Raw genomic sequence first — 23386 nt, 5'->3', positions numbered from 1 at the left:
CTTCCTAAACTTGGTCACCTGGGATCTTGGGCATTAGAAGTATTAGCTTCTAAAGCAAAATCTAAAATGTTACTTCACATGCCATAGTTTGCCTGGCAATTCATTCATGTAAAAGAACTACCTGGGTAATTATGTTATCACTCTGATGTAACATATGCACTCTGCTTGCTCGCCAGTAAAGGCTTCCATTAGGTCCATCAAACCTTTCCAGCATGTAATTCTGACTGGCAGTTGTCCCCGTCCTCTAGCATTTTCTTTGCTAAAAGTAGAGTCTGATGACGGGGTCCTGGCACCCTGACTCTCCATATACTTAGTGCACCTTTATTTCTGAATGAGAAAGGGGCTATAAGACTCCCCCTCATCTGACACCCCTACCATCCTCCTCAATGCAGCTGAAGACACAGCTACACTCATACTTCCTCCTGCATAGACTGTCGCTGCCTCACCCAGTGGGTAACCGCCATGCCTGAAAATGGTGTGCTGCCTTCTGTTGTATATCCCAGCCCTTGGTGTCTCATCTGGAAGAGCCCCAAAGAGACCGATATTCACGTACCCATACAGCTCTCCAGCGGGACGTCGGTGCTTAGCCGAATGTCATCAATGGCAATTTCTCCTGAACGGCCTTTTCCTATAACTCCCTCGAACACAATCTAGAAGCCAGAATAACAAGAGCCATGGTTAACTGAGCTTCCTGGTCTAAACAGCTCAGGGATTCACAATTTTCTGTTAACTGGCTACAACTCAAAGTGTGTGAGTATATGTGTATTACTGTTCCTGGTACACATCTGTTGACCACATGGCTACAGCGCTTGAAATCTTAATTGAAAAAGAGTTGGTTCAAATCAAATGCATATTTGAAGGGATTAAAAAATATATATATTACAAGGTGATGGATATTGTTGGCCAGTAACTCCAATGTATTGATTAAAAGGATCACATTCAGAGTGTGTTTAAAGAAGGGTTAAAATGTCCCTAGCCATTGTTGAAGTTCCTTTCTCATAAATCATTCAAACGCCCATTCCAGGTATTTGGAAACTCAGGAGACATGAGCAGGTGAGGGTCGAGTGAGATATATAGTATACAGGCTGGGACTGTAACATTGTCATATGGCTCCATTATTACAACCAGAAGGGAAAGGATTTGCTCCTTCACCAACAGTTTCCTGAGCACCTACTATGTGCCAGGCACAAGGACAGTTACAAAACCTAATAGAGAAGACCCTTTGAGGATCATGCAGGGGTCTCCAAACTTTTTACACAGGGGGCCAGTTCACTGTCCCTCAGACCATTGGAGGGCTGCCAAATACAGTGGTCCTCTCATTGACCACCAATGAAAGAGGTGCCCCTTCCAGAAGTGCAGTGGGGGCTGGATAAATAGCCTCAGGGGGCCGCATTGCGGCCCGCGGTCGTAGTTTGGGGACGCCTGATCTAGTGGGTGAGACAAAAATGCAAACAGATACTTAGAATACATTGCACTAAGGTTTCTAAGGAGGGATGCAGGTGGGTGTGGAGAGGAGCTCAGGACACCTTACAATCTCGAGAGTGACTGAGGACCTGCACACAGAAGCCCCTCTGCTCTCTGGTCTCCCACCATTCCTCACTCTCGCCCTCCCCAGGTTCTCTCTGAAAACGAGCACGAATCCTCTGGCAAGCTAAGCGAGCAGTTGGCTGCCGCACCAGCCATCTGTTGCTGCTTCTCGTCTGGGGAGGAGCAGGTTAATGCTTTGGCTGGTTCTTAGTCACCTCTTCCACAGTGCGTCTACTCTACCCACGTTTCAGCCACAGCTGCGCATACCCATCTGTGCCTCAGTCTCTCGCTCTGTGGGGCAGAGATAATAGAACTCAACTCTGGAGCCGCTGGGAGGGAAACCACTCATTTAGAGAGCAGTCTTTCTGGTCCGCTGGCCACTAAGCGCACGCAGCGGCCCTCCCCTTCTCGTTCACGCTTGGGGCTGGGACAGGTCTGGGAAGTTGTTCTCCACCCTTGCCTGGAGTCTGAGCTGCTCCAGGGCCTCTTCCCTGTGTGTGGAGGGTTTGTTTGTGTTTATTTCCCTGGCTTCTGTGTCCCTTTGTCAGCCTACCTGATAGCAATCTAAAATAAAATGGAGAGAAGAAACATTTGCTGGAGAAGATTTCAGCAATATAAAAGGCAATAGGAGGAACAAAGAACCAAGTCTGGGTGTAGAGATAGGCACATTCTGAATAACAAATAAGAGTGTCATTTAGTTGCCATGGCAACGGGAGAAACACAATGAAAACAGCAGCGCTTAACCACGTTCCCTAATGATGAATGGGCATGGCCCTTTGAAATATTGAAACACAGATCGCAAGGCCGCCCGTGGATCTCCACACCCGTCTCCCCGCGTCGCCACCGCACCTGATACTCCATGTCATAGCTGGGCAAGATGATCCGGCCGTGTTTCCACTCGCTGCCCTGGTCCTCGCGGATGACCCAGAGGAGCTTGCTCTCCTGGCTGGCTTCGCGCACCACCTGCAGCGCCACCCCGCGGCCGCCCGTGGCTTGGTACTGGAACTCCATACACACCGGGCTCCGCGGCAGGTGGACGGGCGGGCTGATGAGCCGGGCGTACTGGCCGTCTCTCCCGCCCTCACTCTGCAGCCTTAAGAAATTCCTGTCATCTGGGGAAACCAAGCACACAGAGGTTCCTGGTAAATGCTCACAAAAGACACCAGCTGTTGCTCCTCCAGGGAAAAGCTGGGACGAGTTTGGGTGTCTGGTTTTGTCATGTCCTTGTTCTCCAGGCCCTGCATCCTTTCCTGAAGGCTCCTTCAGAGCCTTGATTCACGTGCTGCATCCTCACGAAGCCCTTTGAGTCCTTCCGTCCCGTCGGTCCTTCCTGCCTATTCCTCAGCCTCACTTTCTTTGCGCCCCTTTTACGTAGGGCACCTGGCCCCGCCGGCCTTATGTCTTGGCTGATTGTGTCTACACATGTCTTCTCTCCTTAGATTCTAAGAGGCCAGACCTGCATCTCATCCATCACTGGCTCACCCAAAGGGTCAATGCAGTCTAATGAACTAAATTACAAGGGGGTGAGGTGGCTGCCAGGCTAGAGGATGACTCTGGCCAGGTGGTTTATGCTTCAAGCCTTTGTCATCTTGGCTGGGCACTGTCCAAATTGAAGACATTTAAAACCTTCTGTCTCCAGCAGTGTTACTAGATGGTGCCTGGGCAACTGTAAATCAGAAGCCCCGTGTCAACGTTGAGAGAGCAGGGGGTGAGGGCTGCCTAGTGACTCATGGGCTCCATTCCCTTCCCTGCCCAGCCCGGGGAGGCCTGGACTCGGCCTTTCTCAGACAGCCAGGCAGACCCAGCTCCAGCGAAAACAGGCGCTGTCATCATCACTGACGAAGGCGAAGTGCTTAGCAGAGGACAGACACATGTTGGAAAATTAGGTCTCACCCAGCCAAATGTTTAGAGAATAGGCCTTTCAGCTAATTAGTTTTCAAATACATCAGACACTATGTGAAAGACCGAGTTCTTCTTCCTGTTTGCAGACCTCAGGCCTTGCAGACACAGGCGTGGGGGTCTGCACCTGCAAATGCAGCCTGTACGGGGGGTGTTCTGGCCACTTGTACTGAGAACAAGGTGGCACCTGTGGAGGAAATCTCACTGCCTCCTGTTGGCCCTGAAACCTCTTACACTGAACGCTTCTGTGAGATGGCAGGGACACTTTCGTACCACCCACCCAGCATGTCAGATGCCGCGGGATCATGCTAATCAGAGACACGTGCCCAGACTTTCTTACTTAGCAGGGTCTGTGAACACCCTGGGCTTGTCAGGGAAGGACAGACAGGGACTTCAGAGCTCTGCAACAACTGGTTTGCTGTTGCTCTTCCTCTTTCTAGTGAGAGCTGAGCTGTGACCGTCCTGCCACCCGTGGCCCAGAGACAGCGCCTCGTCCCCCGCCCCCAGCCACTGCTCTTCTCTTCCCCGCCTTCCCTAAGCCCCGTCTGCTTAGAGACTCTGGGATTATTGTCAAGGAGCTGCCCTCCCCTGAAGTCAAATTAGAGCAGCTCAGGATGCATAGTTGGGATTCCAGTCTGTGTCTCCTTAACCGTTCAAAGCCATGTCCGTCTTATACCCCACAACATGAGACCTCTTCAAGGCCAAAGTCAGCACAGATACCCAGGCAGGTACCTACAAGCTGAGAATGTTAATGATGGCGATCTGCTGAGGGAGGAGGCACTAGCGCCCCAACCCCACACTCAGTGAGCTTCTAAACCTGTGCTTCTCCTATCAGATCTCATTACTACTGCTCTTGATGATAATAATTATGTCATATTTGCATAATGCTTTATAGATTACAAAGCATGTTCGTAGGCATTATTTCATTTAATCCTTGCTATAGCTTGTGAGCTCGGTTTCATTAATCTTACTTTGCACAGGATGAAAAATGTGAGGCTCAGAAAGGTTCAAGTGACTTGGCCAGGGTAGGCGGGCAAGTAAGTAGCAGAGCTGGACACGACACCGGGTGTTCCCACCTTCACTCCAGCTGTGCCTCAGGTATACTGCCCCAAGTCGGGCCATCAGTCACACTCTCTTCAAGGTCACGAGGCCCTGTGCCTTTTTCTCCTGCACCCATAATCTCTCCCTCCCTGACCCACTCACCTAAGCCCACCTCCTTTGCTCATTTTTCTCCTAACCCTCGGGCACATTTCAACATGAATTCCTCTCTTCTTTCAACAACTTGAGCCTTTACTGACTGTACCACTGGTTTTACCTTGTTTTTAAAAAGACGAGAGGCCATTCCCTGCCCCCTATGCATTTCAGCAGGTAAAACACCCACGGCCCTATATTATAATTTAACTTTTGTGTGTGTCTTTCTTACTGCCCCCCCGATAGATAAAAAGATCCTGCCATCACACATACAAAACAATATGGCTTCTTCTCACGGTCCCTCAATAGTGACACATATACGCCACTACTCAAGAAAATTTGGTTCCCATGAATGACTGAATGACAACCCCCCGGATAAAGAATGGTATGAGAACTAATACCAGAGGGAGAATCATCTAACCTCTGGTAATCCTTCAGACTCCTGAAATCTCTTCACAATTCCCTCTCATCCTCCTGAACCGACAGCCCTTTCGAAGGTGACGTGATCTCATAATAACAGGATGACTCACGGACGCACCCAGCCACCGAGCCTCCAGTGAGAACCCCAAGTGCTCCCACACTCCAGCCATCTCCAAGTCCTGGGTCTACCTCAGATATAAAGGAAACTAGATTTCAGAGACTTTTTATTCATCCTTCTTCCTTCACAGATTCACAAATGAGATCCCCCTTTGCTGTCTGAAAATTGTTTGGCAGAAATACTGTCACTTGTGTGAATTTACATTCTTAAGCGGTAGGGGAGTCACAGCATAAAGGTTAGAACTGAGTAAGGAAAATGCACATGGAGGCGGAGAGGGCTGGACCGGCTGGATGTGCTCTGGGTCTGTTCTGTTTACCCAGCCAGTTGCTAAAAGTTCAGGTACAAGTAGGCCAAAGGTTTCCCAGACTGCTTCTCCCAGGGGCCTGAGCTCACCCCCTCTCCTTTCCCCTGTTTCCCTCTGTCTCTCTCTCTCCCCCTCTCCCCCTCTCTTGCACAATAAGATGATAATCGCTATGCATGATTTAAAGGGCCACTGGAAGACCACGGAGTTAATGCGGGTGGCGTGCTAAGCACGAGCAGCTGAAGGATCATAATTCAGTGCTGACATCTGAGCTAATCCACTAGTTTGCAGAATCTCAAGACGAGCAGGCCTCTGAATTTCACTTAGTTAAATCATTTGTGCCCCACTTGTCTGTTAAGTGCTATGAGCTCGAGGGAAGAAAGATGATATGTAAATTTAAGGAATTAGCAGTAGACATCAGTCAGAGGGATGCTGAGCAGCAAAATGTCCCTGCCTGTCACTGGGAGAGACCTGATTCGAACCAGGATATCATGAAGAAATGGCTCAGACCAGGAAAATCCCAGGGAGAAGAAGAGGAGAACAGGAGAAAGGAAATCGACGTTCACTGAGCACCTACTGTGTGCCGGATCTTACACTGGAGGCTTTGTTTGCCTATCTTATGTAATCTTCCCTGTGAAAGAAAAATGTTTTCCATTTTTATCAAAAAAGAAAGTGAGGCTCAGAGAACTGATGTCTGAGACCCTAGCTACAGAGGGATGGAAGCAGGATATGAGCTCTGATCGACTGAGTAAAATCACCTAAGCATGGCCTCTCCCCCTGGGCTGGAATCATGGCCCAGTCCTCACTGATCTTTTAAACCCTCAGTCTTCCATCTGTAAAATGGGAGTAACGACATCATTACTGCATAGGGTTGTGAGGAGGGGGAAATGGAACGAGCCACGCACAGTGCTTTGCACCGTAACAGGGACACAGTAAGGGCTCAGTAAGAGCCATGTTCTTTATTACTACTACCGTGGCTGTGCAATGCCTCCTCTGCATCCCTTTTAGTTTTCCAGAAAGAAAAAGGGTTGAAAGAGCACCAATAACTTGGGAAGACCGATCCAAGACTCAAAGGGAAGTATGGTTTGGCCTGAGAACAGGAAGGATGTTTTCTGGAATCAGATGGTTCCCAGATCCATCACCCTAATCCCAGAAACCGCACAGCCCCCAGGCGTACACCACGCACTGTTTCCTACATATCTGGGCGTCACTCTATGGTGGATGAAATCAAGTAATACACGGTCCTGGGCCGAGACTGGGACCTCTGAGATGGCCTAGCACAGGCCAGCCCTGTTGTCCGGAGGAGCGGTGCTGAAAACATCAGAACAGCTGTCCACCCTTTGCTTTAAATCTCCCAGAGGAGTTCCCATAGGCCACATTGGCAATGTGTTTTTTTGGGTCACAACCCTAACTGTCAGGAACTTCTTAAATTCAGTTTTACGTTTTCCTGCTGCCGTTTAGACGCATGTCCTCCTTCCATCTCCGATGGAGCACAGCCAATATCTCTCCTCTGTCTTAGAAACGCTGTCACTCACGAAGAATTAAGACCCTTAGCCTTCGCTTCCTCAGGAAACAGAACCGTTGCTCCTCTAAATGTCCACTTTCTAGGCCTAAAGTTACAGCGGTAGGTTCCCACTGACCCTTCTCCATTCTAAGCGCTTCTGTTCTTTTAAAGTCCCGGCACCCACTTCAATGAAGCCCGTGTGTGAGAGTGAAGTTTGTGCTTCTGGGACATGCCGATTTATGGCCCGTTACTGCCAAACAGAGAGATTTTTAAGCACACACTTGATAGAGCAAAGGGTTGACATGGCATGATTGGGCTACTTTAATGATTTACTCGGACTTTAAAAAAGAAGAGCCCTTTGAGTTGTTAGGAGATTGCCTGAACAAGACAACTGATTAGCTAGGAAGCAGCCCTGCCTGCTGGAGGCTGTCCTCTTATTCCTGCAGCTCAGGGCGGTGATGCCGGCAATGGATAGCTTCCAACAAAGAGACAATGGGAAGAAAATACATTCAGTTGTTGAAAGAGAATGAAGAAATACTGTCCCAGAGAAACAATCCTTCTCCTCCCAGACCTGACATACTTGGGAGGCATTTTGTGAGGGTCCCCTGACTCCAGACATCTGTTGTTGCCCACGATAAGGGGAAAGCCATCATGTGGGAATGAACAACAGGAGTTCAAAAGGGCAGAGAGGAAGTGCAAGAGGACAGGGTCATTCAGGCGGTTCAACCTGCTGCTGCTTCCACACAGAGTCTCCTGGTATTTCACCTGGCGATTTACAGCCACATCTGGCTTCAGCTGCATAAGTGCTTTGTGAACACGTGACCGCCATGGAACCACTGTGTCTCCACCTTAACAGACCCTGAAATAAATTACCAGCCTGATCCTCTTGGCCATCACAAAGCCAAACTCACCATCTGTCCAATACGTGCATCTCCTGGCCAGCACCCTGCCCCCTGCTAGAGTAGCCATCTGAACACTCAGTACCACGGGAGATGCAGTCTCCTTGCATAGGTCATGCTTAGAGCACGAGTCAGCCCCTCGCCTGGCCTCCCAAGGTCAGTCCGTCTTGTTCGGGTCCTCGAAATAACAGCCAGTTAAAGGAAACATTGACTTTGGATGAACTCAGCAGGACGTTCTCAAGGGTTACAACTGACTGTTTTGTGGACGACTGGAGGTTTCAGGCCCGGTCTTTGCAGGAGTCTACCTGAAGCCCTGTTTTGGTATGTTGGCTTTCAGGAAGGTTTTGCAATGGAGGAGATCTTGTTGTCATTCTGCCCCTTGATTATCAACCCATGCACTGCTGGGGAAGTCAAGCAATCACAACTTTCCAAAAAAAAAAAAGAATAATTGCTTCTCTTCTCTACTGCTGTCTTTTCTACAGAGTTGGAGAAGTGTTTCTACTTTCCTGAATGAAGGACCTCTATGCTTTCTTTTTCCAGTTGAAACTACTGCTTCAATATTGACTTTCTTTTAGCCAAGCTCTTCCTTGTCTTTGTCTATCATGCTCTAAGCCCGAGAAGTTCCCGTCTCACTATCTGCAGTGGCTGCAGAGCCCTGGCCAAGCCACAGCAACCTCTGTCTAAAGGCAATTCATGCAAATGCCAACCCTACATCTGGGTTGTCCATTGCCATTGGTGCCCACTAGGGGAAGGTCTTTTGAGTTCAGAGAGTTGTTTTTTAATTCACAGAGTCACCAGTAGCTCTCTGACAAAAATCAAGCCCGTCACAAGCAAGTCACTCATTAATCATTCCCTTTGATTTCTCCGCAACAATCCACCTACCCTAGTGATCCACACTGAATCCTCTCCTGTGTGTCCCCCACAGTTCTGGTCCGCCATTCTTTGTGTGTGTGTGTGTGTGTGTGTGTGTGTGTGTGTGTGTGTGTGTGTGTGTGTGTGTGTATTTTTCTGAAGCTAGAAACGGGAGAGACAGACAGACTCCCGCATGCGCCCGACCGGGATCCACCCGGCACATCCACCAGAGGGCGACGCTCTGCCCACCAGGGGGCGATGCTCTGCCCCTCCGGGGCGTCGCTCTGTTGCAACCAGAGCCACTCTAGCGCCTGGGGCAGAGGCCAAGGAGCCATCCCCAGTGCCCGGGCCATCTTTTGCTCCAATGGAGCCTTAGCTGCGGGAGGGGAAGAGAGAGACAGAGAGGAGGGGGGTGGTGGAGAAGCAGATGGGCGCCTCTCCTGTGTGCCCTGGCCGGGAATCGAACCCGGGACTTCCGCACACCAGGCCGACGCTCTACCACTGAGCCAACCGGCCAGGGCCTGGTCCGCCATTCTAATAGCGCTTACCCAATGGTCCAATCTGCACCAATGCAGCTCCCATCTCCCACGTACATTTGATGGGATAGCGACCATTTGTAAAATTCAAATATTTCAGAAAACTATATTCTTGATTTACTCCCACTGGAGATGATTTTTGAACCCAGAGTAAAGGTTCTGTTCTCTCAATCCGATAAGCGTATAAATGCAAGGCAGCCAAAGCTCTGTCCTTTCACAATGGCACAAAAATAGGTTTTGCCTGGTTTCTTTCTATCACTTCCATGATATGAGCTTTATTAAAACAAACTAATACCGCAGCCATCCTGCATGAGGTCAACAAATGCATACAAGAGCACACATTTAGGGGGATCACACACCCTTAAGGATTCTGAAGCTGACCAGGCATAGTACCTGTTTCTCTAGACTTCTTGTCTCATTCCTGACAATAACAACAACAAAACCAATGACTATTATTACTATTATTGGTATTAGTATTTAAGATGCTCTTTTTGATTGAATGAAATAGTTCCTATACTATCCGATGTCATGTTACTTGCTTAGTTTACTATGGCTGCGTACCAAGGTAAAATGAAACAATGTCCAAAACACCAGCCATCGAATGCTCCCATCAAGGGATAGTAGAGAAGGTGCATCTCCCTATTTACTTCTTCCTTTACACTGAACCAGGGAGCGACAGCATCAGCGAGGGTCCCAGAGGTGACGCTCATGTTAATGCCTAATGGTGGGGGAGCAGTACTCGCCAAGACAACATTCTGTGATGATGTTCTATATACCTCACTGTCCAGTGGGGCATGGCTATTGAGCCCTTGAAATGTGGCTACTGTGCAGAAGGAATGAAAGTCTTAGCTGTATTTAATTCTAATGAATAAAAATTAAAACAGCCACATGTGGCAAGTGGCTACCATATGGACATAAAGGGTCATCTCAAGAACCTTTTGCCTGGTTCTTTAAAGACGTAAATCTTCTCTTCTTGACAATTCCCACTAGGGGAGACCCTTTTCTGTGTCATTGTAGCTACAGAGAAAAGGCAAAGTGGCTTCTGAGAGGACATGGGACGAGCTCCTCTGTAACCACGGGGTCACTGAATTGGGGACAGGTTCCCCAGGGGGCAGGATGGACACACTCCAGGCTTCTGAACTACAAGCAAAGAGCTAAAAAAAGAAATTCTGAGTGGCTTGAAAGACTATCTTGAAAAACAAAAACAGTGGAATGAAAGCAGTGGGTGTCTTGTCAGCCTCAAGCAAGCACTCCTGCTAGCCAAGAGAACAGAACTAATTACTTACTTAAAAGGAAAAGAAAAAAACAACGACAGAAAACAAAACACGAGAAAAAGACTAAATCAGAAACTATCCAAGGAATGTAAGTAGTTTCCACAGACACTTGTAACTAAATGGCCTGTATATGCTATTTCAACATGGCTATTTCCTTTTTTCTTTCCTCTCTTCTTTTTTCTCCCTACTGGATGGAGACGCCTCCTTTCTTAAATGTAATTACCTTTGTTTACCAATCTAATAAAGGGATAAAACATATGGCGCACTTCTCTTCAAGAGCGGAGTGGGCTCCTCTCTGTGGAACGGTGATGTGTGGGTGACGCTTGCCTTTCAGGTTTGACTTGGGCCGGCCACTCTAATGCCATTAGCGTTTGCCCTGCCCCTAAGCAAGCACAGCTGTTTCCTTTCTCCCAACTGCTCCCCTCGGGCCCCATTTTTTTTTTTTTTTTTGAAGAAGGAGAAGAAAGGACCACCCTGAACAGAAAGGGCTTTCTCTCTTCTCCTCCTTAAAGCTTGCTATCCAGTTTTGTAAGAAGTAACATGGGAAATAGAGCAAATGATTTTGTAAGTCATCAGAGGATAGGAGGAAGGGCCCTGAAAACAATATTATGATTTCGTTTTCTGGAGGCAAGTTTCAAGTGCCCCTTTCCCGAACTTCAGGGATTCCTCTGGAAGAGGAAAATAATGATGTTCTTTCTCAATATCTTAGGGGAGAAACCCCACTAGATCGAGCAGTTCCTTATGGCCCTAATTTTCTTTCTGTCCCCATCCTTCCAACCAAAGGTTGGAATCCTGCCCGCTTTGCGAGCTTACTCTGAAAAGCCCTCCCAACCACAGGGTGTAATGAATCAACTGGAATGAGGACAAGGACTAGAATTCCCAACCAGCAGCCAGGGTCAGCAGAGGGGGCATCCAGGTGAGGGCGAGGGCTGGGCGAGGGGGAGGCGGAGGTGAGCGGGCAATGGAAGAGGGAAAGCCCAGGGTCAAATGGAGAGTAACTTAAGCTCTCCCAGAAGTGTCACTTGCTAATTGGTGGCCTGTAGCCTGGATTGGCTGGTCTCAGACATTCTTAGAGAAAATCTGCTCAGAAGAATACAAGGAAGGAGGCTGAATTATTAGAAAGAACCTAAAGATGAATGCTGAACAAGGGCCTGTAAATGTTTTTATGTTGTATCATCCCTGTCCCTTTATTCAAACTCTCTCTGCCAAGCTTCCCTCTTACACACAAACCCAAGCATGGAAACCACAAACACAGGCAAACGGGAATCTACCGACACACACAGATTCACGCATAAAACACACACACAAATACATGCATCTACGCATTTATAAACACATGTACAGCTACACATAAAAACACATTAACACATGCACACACACACACAAAGAAACCCAAACACTAAGAGAAAGAAACAGACACACACACTATAGCATGCACACGCAGATACACATACCCTACAGATCTTTAAGATAAAAAGTGGGGGTTGGGAGAACAACCAATTAATTGGGCCAAGTCTCAAAGGAGAGGAAATAAAATGAAAAATCCAGGCTGGGTTATAAAAATAAGTATTTTTTTCCAACGTGCAGGAGGCTCATTATATTAATTAAACATTATTGCAGTGAACGAGAGGAGGGAGGGTGATTAAGGCTGGGACGAGGGTAAGTGTTCTCTCCTGTTGCCCGAGGCTGTGGTGATCTTCAGATATTAATCTCTCCAACCACTCCAATGCTGAAGAGATAAACACTTGAAATATGAAAATGTTTTTCTCCGGAGCAGACACTGTGACCCTCTGGGAAAGCAAGTGCAGGCCGGGTCGGGAGAAGGGCGCAGTTCTCTCCTCGCACCTGACCTGTGCATCCCCTGGGGGCAGGGGACAGGGGATGTGGCCAGTTCTTGGGGTGAGGGGCAGCGGAGCAGCTCTGGGTAGTGGTGCGGAAGGGGAGGTCCCTTCCCTCCTTTATTGCAACATTTAATCTACGAATTTCCAGAATTAACCTCTTGAATGCTTACGAGGACCTAAGGTCCAGATCAGGGGGGTAGGAAAATTGAAAGCTAATTCCTGATGAGCTGGAGGCAATGTTTGTGAGAGCCCACTCTTCAATTATCTGGAATTTTGCAAGCCAGTGGTTATTAAAAATTAAATTATATCAAGTTATAATTAAATAAATTATATTAAAAAATAAAGCTAATAAATTCTCAAAACTCAACACTTATTAATTATTTTAATACAATTTACCGGGACCTATGCTCCCGAAGTTATCTGTATGTATTACTCCCGCCAGATGGGGACATACTATACAATGCTGTTACTACACTGCTCCACTCCACCTCCAGTGATGGCTGGGAGTTTGAATTTGACCAGAGTAGGAGTATTCATATCACTGAGAGTGGCAAACTTCACAAAGCAGGGATTTTAATCCTCAGAGGACTGGTTGTTAAACATTCACCAGAACATCACTGTAACAGCATGAGACAATGGAGACTGTAGATGACTCTTGCTCCTACCTACTTAGAAGGGCCAAAGGCAACCCCTCTTTGTCGAGGTGCCGGAGAGGTTTCTGATATCTGACTCTCGGAAAGGACAAGTGCCAGGCAGCTCTGCTAGACACCTTAGGGTGTGGCATCATTTCAGGACCTCAGCATGGTTTGTTACGGAAGCAGTGACATCCTAGGAGAGTGGTTTTCAACTGGTGCGCTATACGAATTTTTAAAATATGCAATACCTGACTATTTAGTCAGGGGCATTGACCCCTTTTCCTTAGATTGTCAAAAAGAAAAGTAATAGCAACCAACACAATAGCCATCTGGTGTGAATGAATCAAAATGATTTCTTTTTTTTTTTTTTTTTTTTGTCAGATTGGCAAAAATTACATTTTTGGGTGTGCTGCATAATTTTAGTAATTAGTTTATGTGCTCCATGAGATGAAATCGCTGCCCTAGGAGAAGGATCAGTCAGACTCAAGGCCCGTGGCTTCCTAATGGGCCATTTTAGGAACAATACGCGGCTTGAAGTTGACAAGAGGCTCTGTGATGGTGGCAGGCAAGTACTGGCTATGGGAACAAGGGGACATTGACTCATCCCCTCTCCTAGGACCTCCCAATGGCTCTTTCTGTCTTCCTCTTCTTTTATCTTGGCCCCTTTCACTCCCTCCCAGCTTCCAGGCTGTCCTGTAATCACAAGAGAGGGTAGGAACCACTAACCACTATTCTGTGGGGTGACGTTGTGAGCAAAGATCGTGGTGGTTTGTGGGCAGAGAGCAGAGGATTGTTCTGTGGTGGGAAGTTACGAAGCCTGTCAGGGAATCTGAGGTGAAGACCACGGGGAAGGCTAGCATGAACTCTTTCGGCTCTTAATCCGCAGCGGGCTTACCTGGGAAGGTCTGGTCGTGTGGGCTGGAGCTGCTGGTCCAGGTGCTCCTGAGCCACTTGGCATGGTCATACATCCAACCACAGGACTCCTCGGGGAAATCAAAGTTGCAGTTGAATCCTGAAGGGAGCTGCAAATCTTTGTCTAAAGGGGGGGAAAATAACCCAAAAGAAGGCAAATGAAGTGGGTTCAGAGAACAGCCACAGAGTGCTTTTTAAATGGCTGGCAAAGCCTGAGCGCTGAGCGGAGAAAATAGTGGCTCTCTTTGCTCATTCATTTAACTCATCTTGGCGATCGTTGGCTTTCGGGTCAGCCTTTGGTCTCATCCTTCCCAGGCCTGAAAGCCAAGTCTGCCAGCGGTTCCCATAGTAAGCAATTATAAACGAGGCCACCAAATGGCTTCAGGCTCTAATCAGCCTCTTCTGTCCACCTCAGACAGCAGACAAATGTGAAAATCGCTGTTCCCCAAATACTGGGGAAGAATGTCTCCCCAGTGCCCCAGTGGAAGGCTGGCTCCTGCCAACCGGGCTCCCAGACACGGTGGGCAGCAATTAGCATCCAGAGAGGCTGGAGTGCCGGGGAGGTGTGGGCCAGAGAGGAGAAGCGGCCTCAGACACAAGGAAGGCTTGTTTGCTCCCCTTCGCCTCCTTGTGACAGGTCTCTCGCTTCAGAAGAACAGGTCATTTCAGCATCCTCGGGGGAGGCGCTGCCAGGTGGCATGTTTGGGCAAGGTGAGGGGACCAGACCAGCCGGACCAGCTGCCACCCAGTTCAGCACTAACCAGGAGGAAAATCAATCCTACATGGCACGGAGTGCCTGTGAGCCCGGACCCGGGGGGCAGCAGGGAGTGCACTCTCATGGGAGTCTAGAGCAGGGGTCCTCAAACTACGGCCCGTATGCGGCCCCCTGAGGCCATTTATCCAGCCCCCGCCGCACTTCCGGAAGGGGCACCTCTTTCATTGGTGGTCAGTGAGAGGAGCACATTGACCATCTCATTAGCCAAAAGCAGGCCCATAGTTCCCATTGAAATACTGGTCAGTTTGTTGATTTAAATTTACTTGTTCTTTATTTTAAATATTGTATCTGTTCCCATTTTGTTTTGTTTTTTTTTACTTTAAAATAAGGTATGTGCAGTGTGCATAGGGACTTGTTCATAGTTTTTTTTTTTATAGTCCGGCCCTCTAACGGTCTGAGGGACAGTATACTGGGCCCCTGTGTAAAAAGTTTGGGGACCCTTGGTCTAGAACATGACCACCCAGTGGCTGGTCCTGTCTGCTTGGTTGTTCAGCTGCCTAAGCTAGAAAACTGAACCCAAGGCGTTTCTTTTTGAGGTTCCACTCAGCAATAAAAATTCAGTCTGAGCTGGTACCAAATGCGTGGTTGAGTGGGGGAGGGGGTGGAGGTGGGGAGAAGAGGAAAGGGAAGCCCAGGCTGGACGCTTGCTGGCAGTAGCTGTGGAGCCAGCAGAAAAGTGGCAGCTAATGCTGGTCGCGGAGAGGAAGTGGGGTCCCCCGGCCTTCTCACTTCCCTTCTCAGGGCTCCCAGGGAGGAATTTCCCCGGGGAAGGCCCACACGTGGGTTAGGAAGTCTAAAGGGAACAGCAGGCTGGTGGAAACAGACCGCTCACATCGCGGAGGTGAGGAGGGCCCGCCTCTGAGCGGAAGGGCACGGCGACCTCCGAGGCAGACTGCCACTGGGCCCTGTTTATGCCTCTTCTACCCAGAAGGGAGTATTCAGTGTTTGCCCACCGCTGACCAAAGTCAGCTCGAGTGGAGAAGAACACATGGAACCTATTACAGAAGCCTCGACCTGTGGCTTGGAAAAGTCAGCTCTTAGCCCTCACCATCCCCTTCTCCCGTCAATTTCTGAATTTCTATTTTTCCGTTCAAAAATATGGAGTAATTCAATATACCGTAATTCCTCCCTAATGTTTATATGCACACTGTATCTCAGGAGCCAAATTCTACAAAGAGATCTTTTGCAAAAAATAAAAAATAAAAAAAATAAAGTGAAGGGAGGAACCACCAAAGAAATCTCAAAGGAAACAAACCACTACAAACGGGAAAATTATATTAAACTCCTGAATGTTTGCAGCAGAGCCCTTAAATTTTCCTTTGGACTGCCGTTTAGACTGAATCCCCGCCTCCAGCCTTCCACCAAACGAACTCTGCTAATCTGATACCGGGGATTAACTCCCTATGCATTCCACTTTTGGCCCTCAAACTATCTTAAACATGTCTTAGAAGATCTTCCAAACCTTTTCCTCCTCTACATAAAAAAACAAAACAAAACCAAAAACAAGTTCATTAAAAAAATGTCAGAATTCTGTATTCAGCTAACCCTGACCAATAGCGTCCCTCCGCCCACACAATACACAAAAGCGCATTCCTAAAAGCATATGCATTAAATTATCATTTTTCAGTCACACAACTTCAGCATTTATTTTTGGCTTCTCTCCCATTCTTCTTTGCAGCCATTTGTGTGTGTGTGTGTGTGTGTGTGTGTGTGTGTGTGTAGTTGGCCACCCCATCAGCAAGCTCCTCAGACTGTGTGTGTGTGTGTGCATGTGTGTGTGTGTGTGTAGTTGGCCACCCCATCAGCAAGCTCCTCAGACTGTGTGTGTGTGTGTGTGTGTGTGTGTGTGTAGTTGGCCACCCCATCAGCAAGCTCCTCAGACTGTCCAAAGGCTGAGCGTGCGAGTTCAACAGATTCCACCGTCTACCTACAGAGTCGGTGCTCTGTCTTCATGTCTCCCTCGCTTCCCAAGCCTCTTCCCCAATCTTCCCTCATTTTGTTTAATGAACGTTTAATAATGGTCAGTAATTTACTGTAAATCGAGGCTGTCAAGCGTTAGATCCTAGCCAAAAATGCCAGGTGTCCCAAAATTTGTGGTTTGTTAGGAATGTCCTCATACTCAGTAACCTTAGCGGTATGATTTAAAATGTGACGCACTCCTGGGCTCTGCCAATTGGTTTCCCTCTAATGTGGATCTGTTCAGAAGACGGAATGAAAGTGACACACGGTTCCCACGTGACGAGGAGGCCCTGCCGTCTGGAGGAACCCTGAAGCGCCTCTTCCCGTTTCTGCCTTTGTCACTGACCTGCGTGCCCCCCCCCCCCCCCAGGAGGCGTTCTCTTACAGAGTCGTAACTGTTACACTTTCTCCAGCAGTGATGCTGGTGAAAGACAGAGGGAAGTACAGTTAAGGGATGGTTAATGCCTGAGTGAACCTGACTATTGTGCTACACGAACCAGGTGGCCTCCAGATTGTCACCTGACTGTATTGTGAAGACATGGCTTTAGTGGGTAAAAGGATCACAGCTGTGGGTTCTAAAGAGGCAAAGTGAGAAGAGCAGACCTCTCAGAGGAGGAGTCCTCTTGAAACGGACCCTTATCTCAGCTGATGACCAGAGGGTTCATGCCCGTAGGGCTGTACAGGTTGTTCCAAGATCTGGATGCTTCTATATTGGTTATCAATGGCCACTGCCCCCACCCTCTGAGTGCCCACACCTCCCTGACCTCTGACCCAGGGGACCCCCGGGTTCCTGCCCCAGCCACAGGTCGGCCTTCACCCCAGCTGGTCATCACCCACGCCATCCTGGATGAAAGAGGACTCTGACCCCGATCCTCACCATCCTCAAAGCTGCAGTTTTCTCCGCAGTCAGTGGCCTCCTCGTCAATGGGGTATGGTGTGGTGGTCTCTTCGCTCTTCACGGTGGGCCCCAGCGTCTCTACGGTGGGCTTCGCGTCTGTGTAAAGGCAAAGGAAGGGCGTGAGTGCTGCAGGTGGCAGCCTGCTTTGCAGCACAGCGGGAGGAAGATGCCCAAAACCAAGTTCCTCTCCAAGAGTGGGCGATCAGAGAGAGAAGAGAAAGGAAACCAAAGATGGAAACACACACACACACACACACACACACACACACACAGTCACCAGTGTGCTGTCAAGGATGTCAGGAGAAATGTCTGAGTTGAGGGAACATGAACCCAAGCAGCAGAAACAGGCCCCAGACACAAAGCCATGCTCCTCACTGCCCAGTGGAGGACCCCGAGGCTGGCACCGAGGCCGTGTGAGACAGTAATGAGCGTGGGCAATGCTGACCCCGACACGGCTAAACCATGCTCTGAGTGCTCTGTTTGAGACAGAAGTGTCGGTGGCCACAGACACAAGGTGAGTGATGCCCATCAGAAATGGCTTGAGAAATGCTCGCTGCTCAAAGAAGTGAGCTCCTGCTCTGCGGAGAATGCCGACCTGTGCACTTCCCCTCGGTGGCCACCGACACACCTGTCTACCTCCCTCCTGCTTCCGGGTTGAATAGATTTTTGTTTTCCAGCCTTCTCCGAGTCAGCTAGAACTTCTCGAACCAAAGCTAACCCGACCCACAAGGCCCACTCCTAACAGGACGATCAGCAGCACAGTCGCCCAAGCCACAAGCACAGGCAGATGCTTGGGAGGAGTGACCCCAGACGCTGTTGTTGGCGTTTGCCTCAAAGTGAACGGAAAGGAGTATGGATTCAAAGGGACTTGGGCTCCACTTGGTGGAAATCGTTGTTTGGGACTGTGCCTTTAAGGTCAAGGTGTGGCAGACTCAAGTGCTTCCTGGATGCAAACAGCTGCTGTAAGTGGGGACAGAATGGACAACTGGGGGCTGGGGAGAGCACAGTGTGGGACAGAGGTGGCGGAGAGGCTCCTGCATGCCTGATTTAAAGGAGGCCACCATGACTGGCTCCAGCAGACGGAGGCCCCAAGGTAGAGGAGTGGGGTGTGTGTGTGTGTGTGTGTGTGTGTGTGTGTGTGTGTCTCTGTGTGTGTGTCTCTGTGTGTGTGTGTGTGTGTGTGTGTGTGTAGGTGGCCCAGTGCGGCCAGATCTTCAAAAGAAATTAAATAAATAAATAAAATTTTCTCCATATGAATCCAAAAATTCCCATGGAAAACATCCAGGCTTATCAATGTTGGCAACCTGTTCAAATCATTATAATAAGTAGACTGCAACAAAGCTGGGCTGGGCCAACCCCGGCCGCAGGCAGTCAGTTCTAACCTAGGTGATTCACTCACCCAACCATTCATTCGTTTGTTTGCTCACGCCACTCATTCATTCAGCTACCACTGATGAAATGAATGAAACTGTGAGCCAGGTCCTGGGTGAGGCAAAAAGGAGTTCTGGTAACTGGTGTTCAGGTCCGTGTGTGGTGGGGCGGGGTCTTCATTCCAGAGCTGTGCTCTCCAATGAGACTCCCCGAATAAGCCCGTGCCTTGCCCCTCCAATTTCCACCTGTGTTCCTTGGCATTATTGTGTGTGATCAGGCCTCTCCGTCAGGCCCCCTTCAGGATACCGTTTAATAAAGCCAGGAGCTGAAGGAAATGGCTAAATACGCTGAATAGCTTTTTCACGGTCGACTTCCCACCTTTCTGCTATTAAACACTACACACATAACCTTTCAGACTTCCCCTCTGCCGTGTTGGCCTCTTGCTCACAGTCAATAGCAAATAACCTTGAAGCATCCTAATTTGTAAGTTCAAATTTGTCACTGTGTCACAGTATCTCAAACTCAACGGTAAAGCACACTCTGGCCAGTAAGGCAAGAAGTAATTGTTTTGAAACACAAACCAGTGAACAGGTGAAGCGGCCCTGTCAAATCATTTAGCTGCAGAGACTCAGCCCAGCCTGTGATTATTTTCCTGGGGTCCTCCTGGGGGGTCGGAATGAGGAAGGGAGCCGAGGGTGAGTCGCAGAAATGAATGGGCATGTGCAAAGCAGGAAAGCCATGTGCCCTAGTAGAGCCGTTTCTGGAAATGTGGGGCAGCCAAACCGGTAAGCTGGTTGGTGGAGACGGTGTGAAATCCAGGGGCACAGAGGGCTGGCGAGGCCACAAGAGGGCAGGGTGTGTGACTGACAGCGAGGAAACAGCAGCCGGCCTCTGTGTCCACTGTGTTTGTACTGGGCGCTCCGAGGTAACTGCCCGTTAAACTGCAATTGAAACCAGATGTCCGAGACTTCAAAGGGAGGGAGGCTGGGCAGAGGGTAACCAGCCCCAACTCTGATCTTCCGAGGAATGGCCAGGCAGGACTTTGAAATGAGAAACCTGTCGCTGACCATCACCAGTGTAATCTGGGCCAGGTTGGGGTCGGGGAGCCATAAGTGGAAAAGGCCATTTGCAACTGTCCGGCCGGTCCTAGAGCAGGGCCAGGCTGGGAGAGGCATGGCGGAGAGGGGCCCAGGAGGGGAAGGAAGTGTGAGTCGGCCCCCAGTTAGCTGAGCAACCCCTCGCAAGTCACGTCCCCTCCCTGGGACTCAGTTTCCTTCTCTGCGAAAGAGGCACTGGCTTCGATTTGTGATATTTTTTTCCAAACTGTATGTCGTACTCATTAGTAGGTTGTGGAATCAATTTAATGGGTCATGACCAGCATTTTAAAAATAGGAACTATAATATTTCAAAGTGCACGCACATGGCAAGGATGAGCATGGCTTTGAGAGCCTTTGGTTTCAGTCACATTTACTTATTCTAACAGGTTTGTTAGGTGCCAGGCAGTAGTCTAAGTACTTACGATCCATTATTTTATTGAGTCCTCATAATAACCCCAGGGGTGTAGCTATACCATATCACCCCCATTTTTCAGCTAAGATAACTGAGACGTTGAGAGGTTAAGGAACTTGTCTGACGTTATGCCATCAGCGACCGGCAAAGGCAGGACTTGTACGTGGCAATCTGTCACCAGAGTCCAGGCACTTAAGTGATACACTATTCCCCATTAGCGCACGTGTGCACATGTGCTCGTAAGTCAAGTGGGCTGTTTTATAAATTTATTTTACCTTGTGGATGATGGTTAAAAACATTTGAAAGCCACTGGGTCTCGAGTCTCTAACCCTGTGATTCCGAGGAGGCCATAAATGCCACCAGCTTGTGTCACAGTTGGAGGGACAGTTTTCCAGCGCTTCAAGTGGACAGGTGACACACGTTCAGCAGGCAGCAGGGACACTTGGCCTTAGTCCTGCCTAATGGGGAGTAAAGGGCCTTCCCACTCCATGCGTTCATGGGGGCTGCCTTCAATCCAAAGGGCAGAGAGGCTAATCGGGCGGCTCCCACCCGCGTGCCGCACCGGGCCCCCTCTGCGCCATCAGAGCTGGCACTTTTCTCCCTGGGAGCCAAAAGCACTTGTCCGACATGCCCTTATTAATCCTTCACAGCACCTGCTGGGGGAGCGGGTGACAGGTCCCGCACAGACAGGGAAATGGGGATGCCTGGGGCCTGGGGGAGGGGGAGGAAGGCTCAGCCCGCCTGCCGCTCCTGCTGGCATGAGCTGGCATGAGCTGGCATGAGCTGGCATGGGGCTCGCGGGGCTGCTCGAGCTCCTCTTGGCAGGCAGGGAGCGAGCTCCAGGGGAGGCCGGTGCCAGTTCTGGGCAGGAGGAAGGCCGGTGCCCTGAGGAAAGGTGGTCTGACTCACAAGGACAGGGCGCTTCCCAGCAAACAGGAGGGTGGGCATGCTCAGCGGCCCTCCCCTGGTCCAGGAGCACTAGAGGCGCCCCCTGGACCCGGGCTGCTGGCCGTGGCAGAGATGAGCAATCTCCTGCCACACACTGGGAAGAAGTCAGTCCCCAGCAACAGGGTCCCCGAGCAAATGAATGCCTTTTACAGATGTGGCTTCAAAATGAAAATGAAGTCTCTTAGCCACTGACATCTGGAAGCCAGATTCAGACATAAACCGATTACTTTATTATCATGAGGGTTTTTTTTGTGTGTGTTTTTGTTTTTTTTTTCTGCCCTAAATCAACAGCTACAGCTCCCTGGCCTGAAGAGTTGGGGTCTAATTGAATTTTGGTGGGTCGTGGGTGGGTTATGATTTGTTTTTGAGACACTCAGGCTGGTCCTTTAAAAATGACAAGTACCTCTCTTGAGAAATTGTCCCAAGATCAGAGGCTGCAGTGCCCGTGGTCTGAAGTAGGAGGACATGGCAGGGTCTAGGGTGGGCAGAGTCTGCAGGGTTTTGGACGGATAGGGCTTCAGCTGGGGCTGCTGTCCCCTCTGCCTCCATCCACGTCATGATCTGACCTCCTCCCAGGGAATCCCGGGAAGCCAGGGCCTTACCTGTCCAGTCACAGCCAAGTATCTCCAAGCGCATCCCAATTCCGGCCGGCGACCACCTCTCGGGGTACACCCGCACGTACTGCGCAGGGACAGGGTCGAACCTTCGGATGTCGGGGGTATCATAGTGCATGTTCCCTTCAAACAGCTGCAGGGAAGAGAGGCCGCTCAGCCCTCCTTATGGGGGATGCCCTCCTCCAACACCCCCTTCTCCCCCCTCCTCCCCCTCCTCCCTCCCACACTTGGCATCCAACCTGAAGGCAGCAGCATCATAGTTGACTCATGGCTGCAAGACATTACGATCCCTGGGAGCCCATTCTCAGGCCAAGGTTCTTATTCATTTGGAAGGTGGCTAGAGACCCGGATAATGGAAAACAGGGAGCAGATACAAGCAGCCATGGCCAGGTCCTGTCTTCTATCCTGGAACTGAAACTGAGGGCCCAGAAGAGAACTGGGCTCTGAGTAAGTCCTAAGGTGGAGACTTAGGCAGAGAGAAGGGAGGGAAGGGAGTTCAGGCTGCCTTGCCTGTTTCGAAGTTCTCAGTTTGTTAGAAAAAGATGTTCTAATCTAGTTCTTTTTCTAATGCTTGAAAGTCTACATTTAGAAAGTCTCTGCTGACTGATAGGTCCAAATTCGCGGAAAAGCTGAAGGGAAAGTGACCAACTTCTTCTCTCAACTAACAACAACACCATCTGGTCACACATTGATAGATTGTGTCCCCCAAACCTCCGCTTACGGAGGCAGTTCTATCAAAAGTAGACTAACCTAGAGCCCCAATACATACAACTGATGACAGGGGGCCATCCTGGTGGAAGTCAGGTGGGGGCTCCAAGCCACCGGGAGCCACTGATTTAGGGGACGGACAGCCAGGGGCTGTAGCTGGTTGGCATCCAGGAATGACCCAAGACCACCCCACTCTGCAGGATGCCCTGGGTCCACAGCTCCAAAAGGGGGGTGCCGTCACAGGCAGGGCAGGCTCTGACCCTGGCTAACACCATCTCATGACCCAGGTCTCCACAACAGTTAAGAAGAGCCCAGATTAGTTCTCCCTGCGGAAACCTGTGGTCTGACTTTCTGCTCCGTCCACTCAAGTTTCTGGTTACCAGGCCCTGAGCCTTTCCAAACCTCTAGAACTGTGAGCTGGGCGTTTGCATCAGCACTGCAAAACCTCCAACCCAGGCCTTGCCTCGGCATTAAGAATGAAAACATTTGCTCAGTGAAGGGGCTAAACAGAGACATGTGATACCCCTTTCCTTGTTAGGGGCCCCGCTCTTCTGAAGAAAATGCAGGGTGACTTAGGAATGAGGGTTGAAAAGCCTGGCTAACCGGGAAAGTAACCTGCAGAAGAGATGTGATATCCGGTCTCCTTCCAGGGGCTCCTGCGTGCCCTGCAGAGGCGGACGCCTCCTCTGACGGCC

At 49.6% G+C, this 23386-nt stretch overlaps 1 protein-coding gene and 1 non-coding gene across 3 annotated transcripts in view; both read right to left on the bottom strand.

Annotated features, from left to right (window-relative positions):
- The window catches only part of NRP2 (neuropilin 2), a 121564-nt gene that overhangs the window by 33257 nt on the left and 64921 nt on the right, over positions 1-23386 (bottom strand). For both annotated transcript variants that reach the window (XM_066346358.1, XM_066346357.1), the window contains exons 10-14: positions 21972-22116; positions 17521-17637; positions 13893-14033; positions 2377-2639; positions 554-650 (exon numbers count right to left, since the gene is read on the bottom strand). In XM_066346358.1, coding sequence (XP_066202455.1) covers positions 554-650; positions 2377-2639; positions 13893-14033; positions 17521-17637; positions 21972-22116 — 763 coding nt within the window. The remainder of the gene's footprint in view (positions 1-553; positions 651-2376; positions 2640-13892; positions 14034-17520; positions 17638-21971; positions 22117-23386) is intronic.
- Positions 9157-9232, bottom strand: TRNAT-GGU (transfer RNA threonine (anticodon GGU)). The gene has a single exon. It is a non-coding gene; the product is annotated as a tRNA-Thr (tRNA).

Source organism: Saccopteryx leptura, chromosome 7 (assembly GCF_036850995.1).
Source record: "Saccopteryx leptura isolate mSacLep1 chromosome 7, mSacLep1_pri_phased_curated, whole genome shotgun sequence".
Lineage (NCBI taxonomy): Eukaryota > Metazoa > Chordata > Mammalia > Chiroptera > Emballonuridae > Saccopteryx > Saccopteryx leptura.
This window is presented reverse-complemented; position numbering and strand designations above follow the sequence as displayed.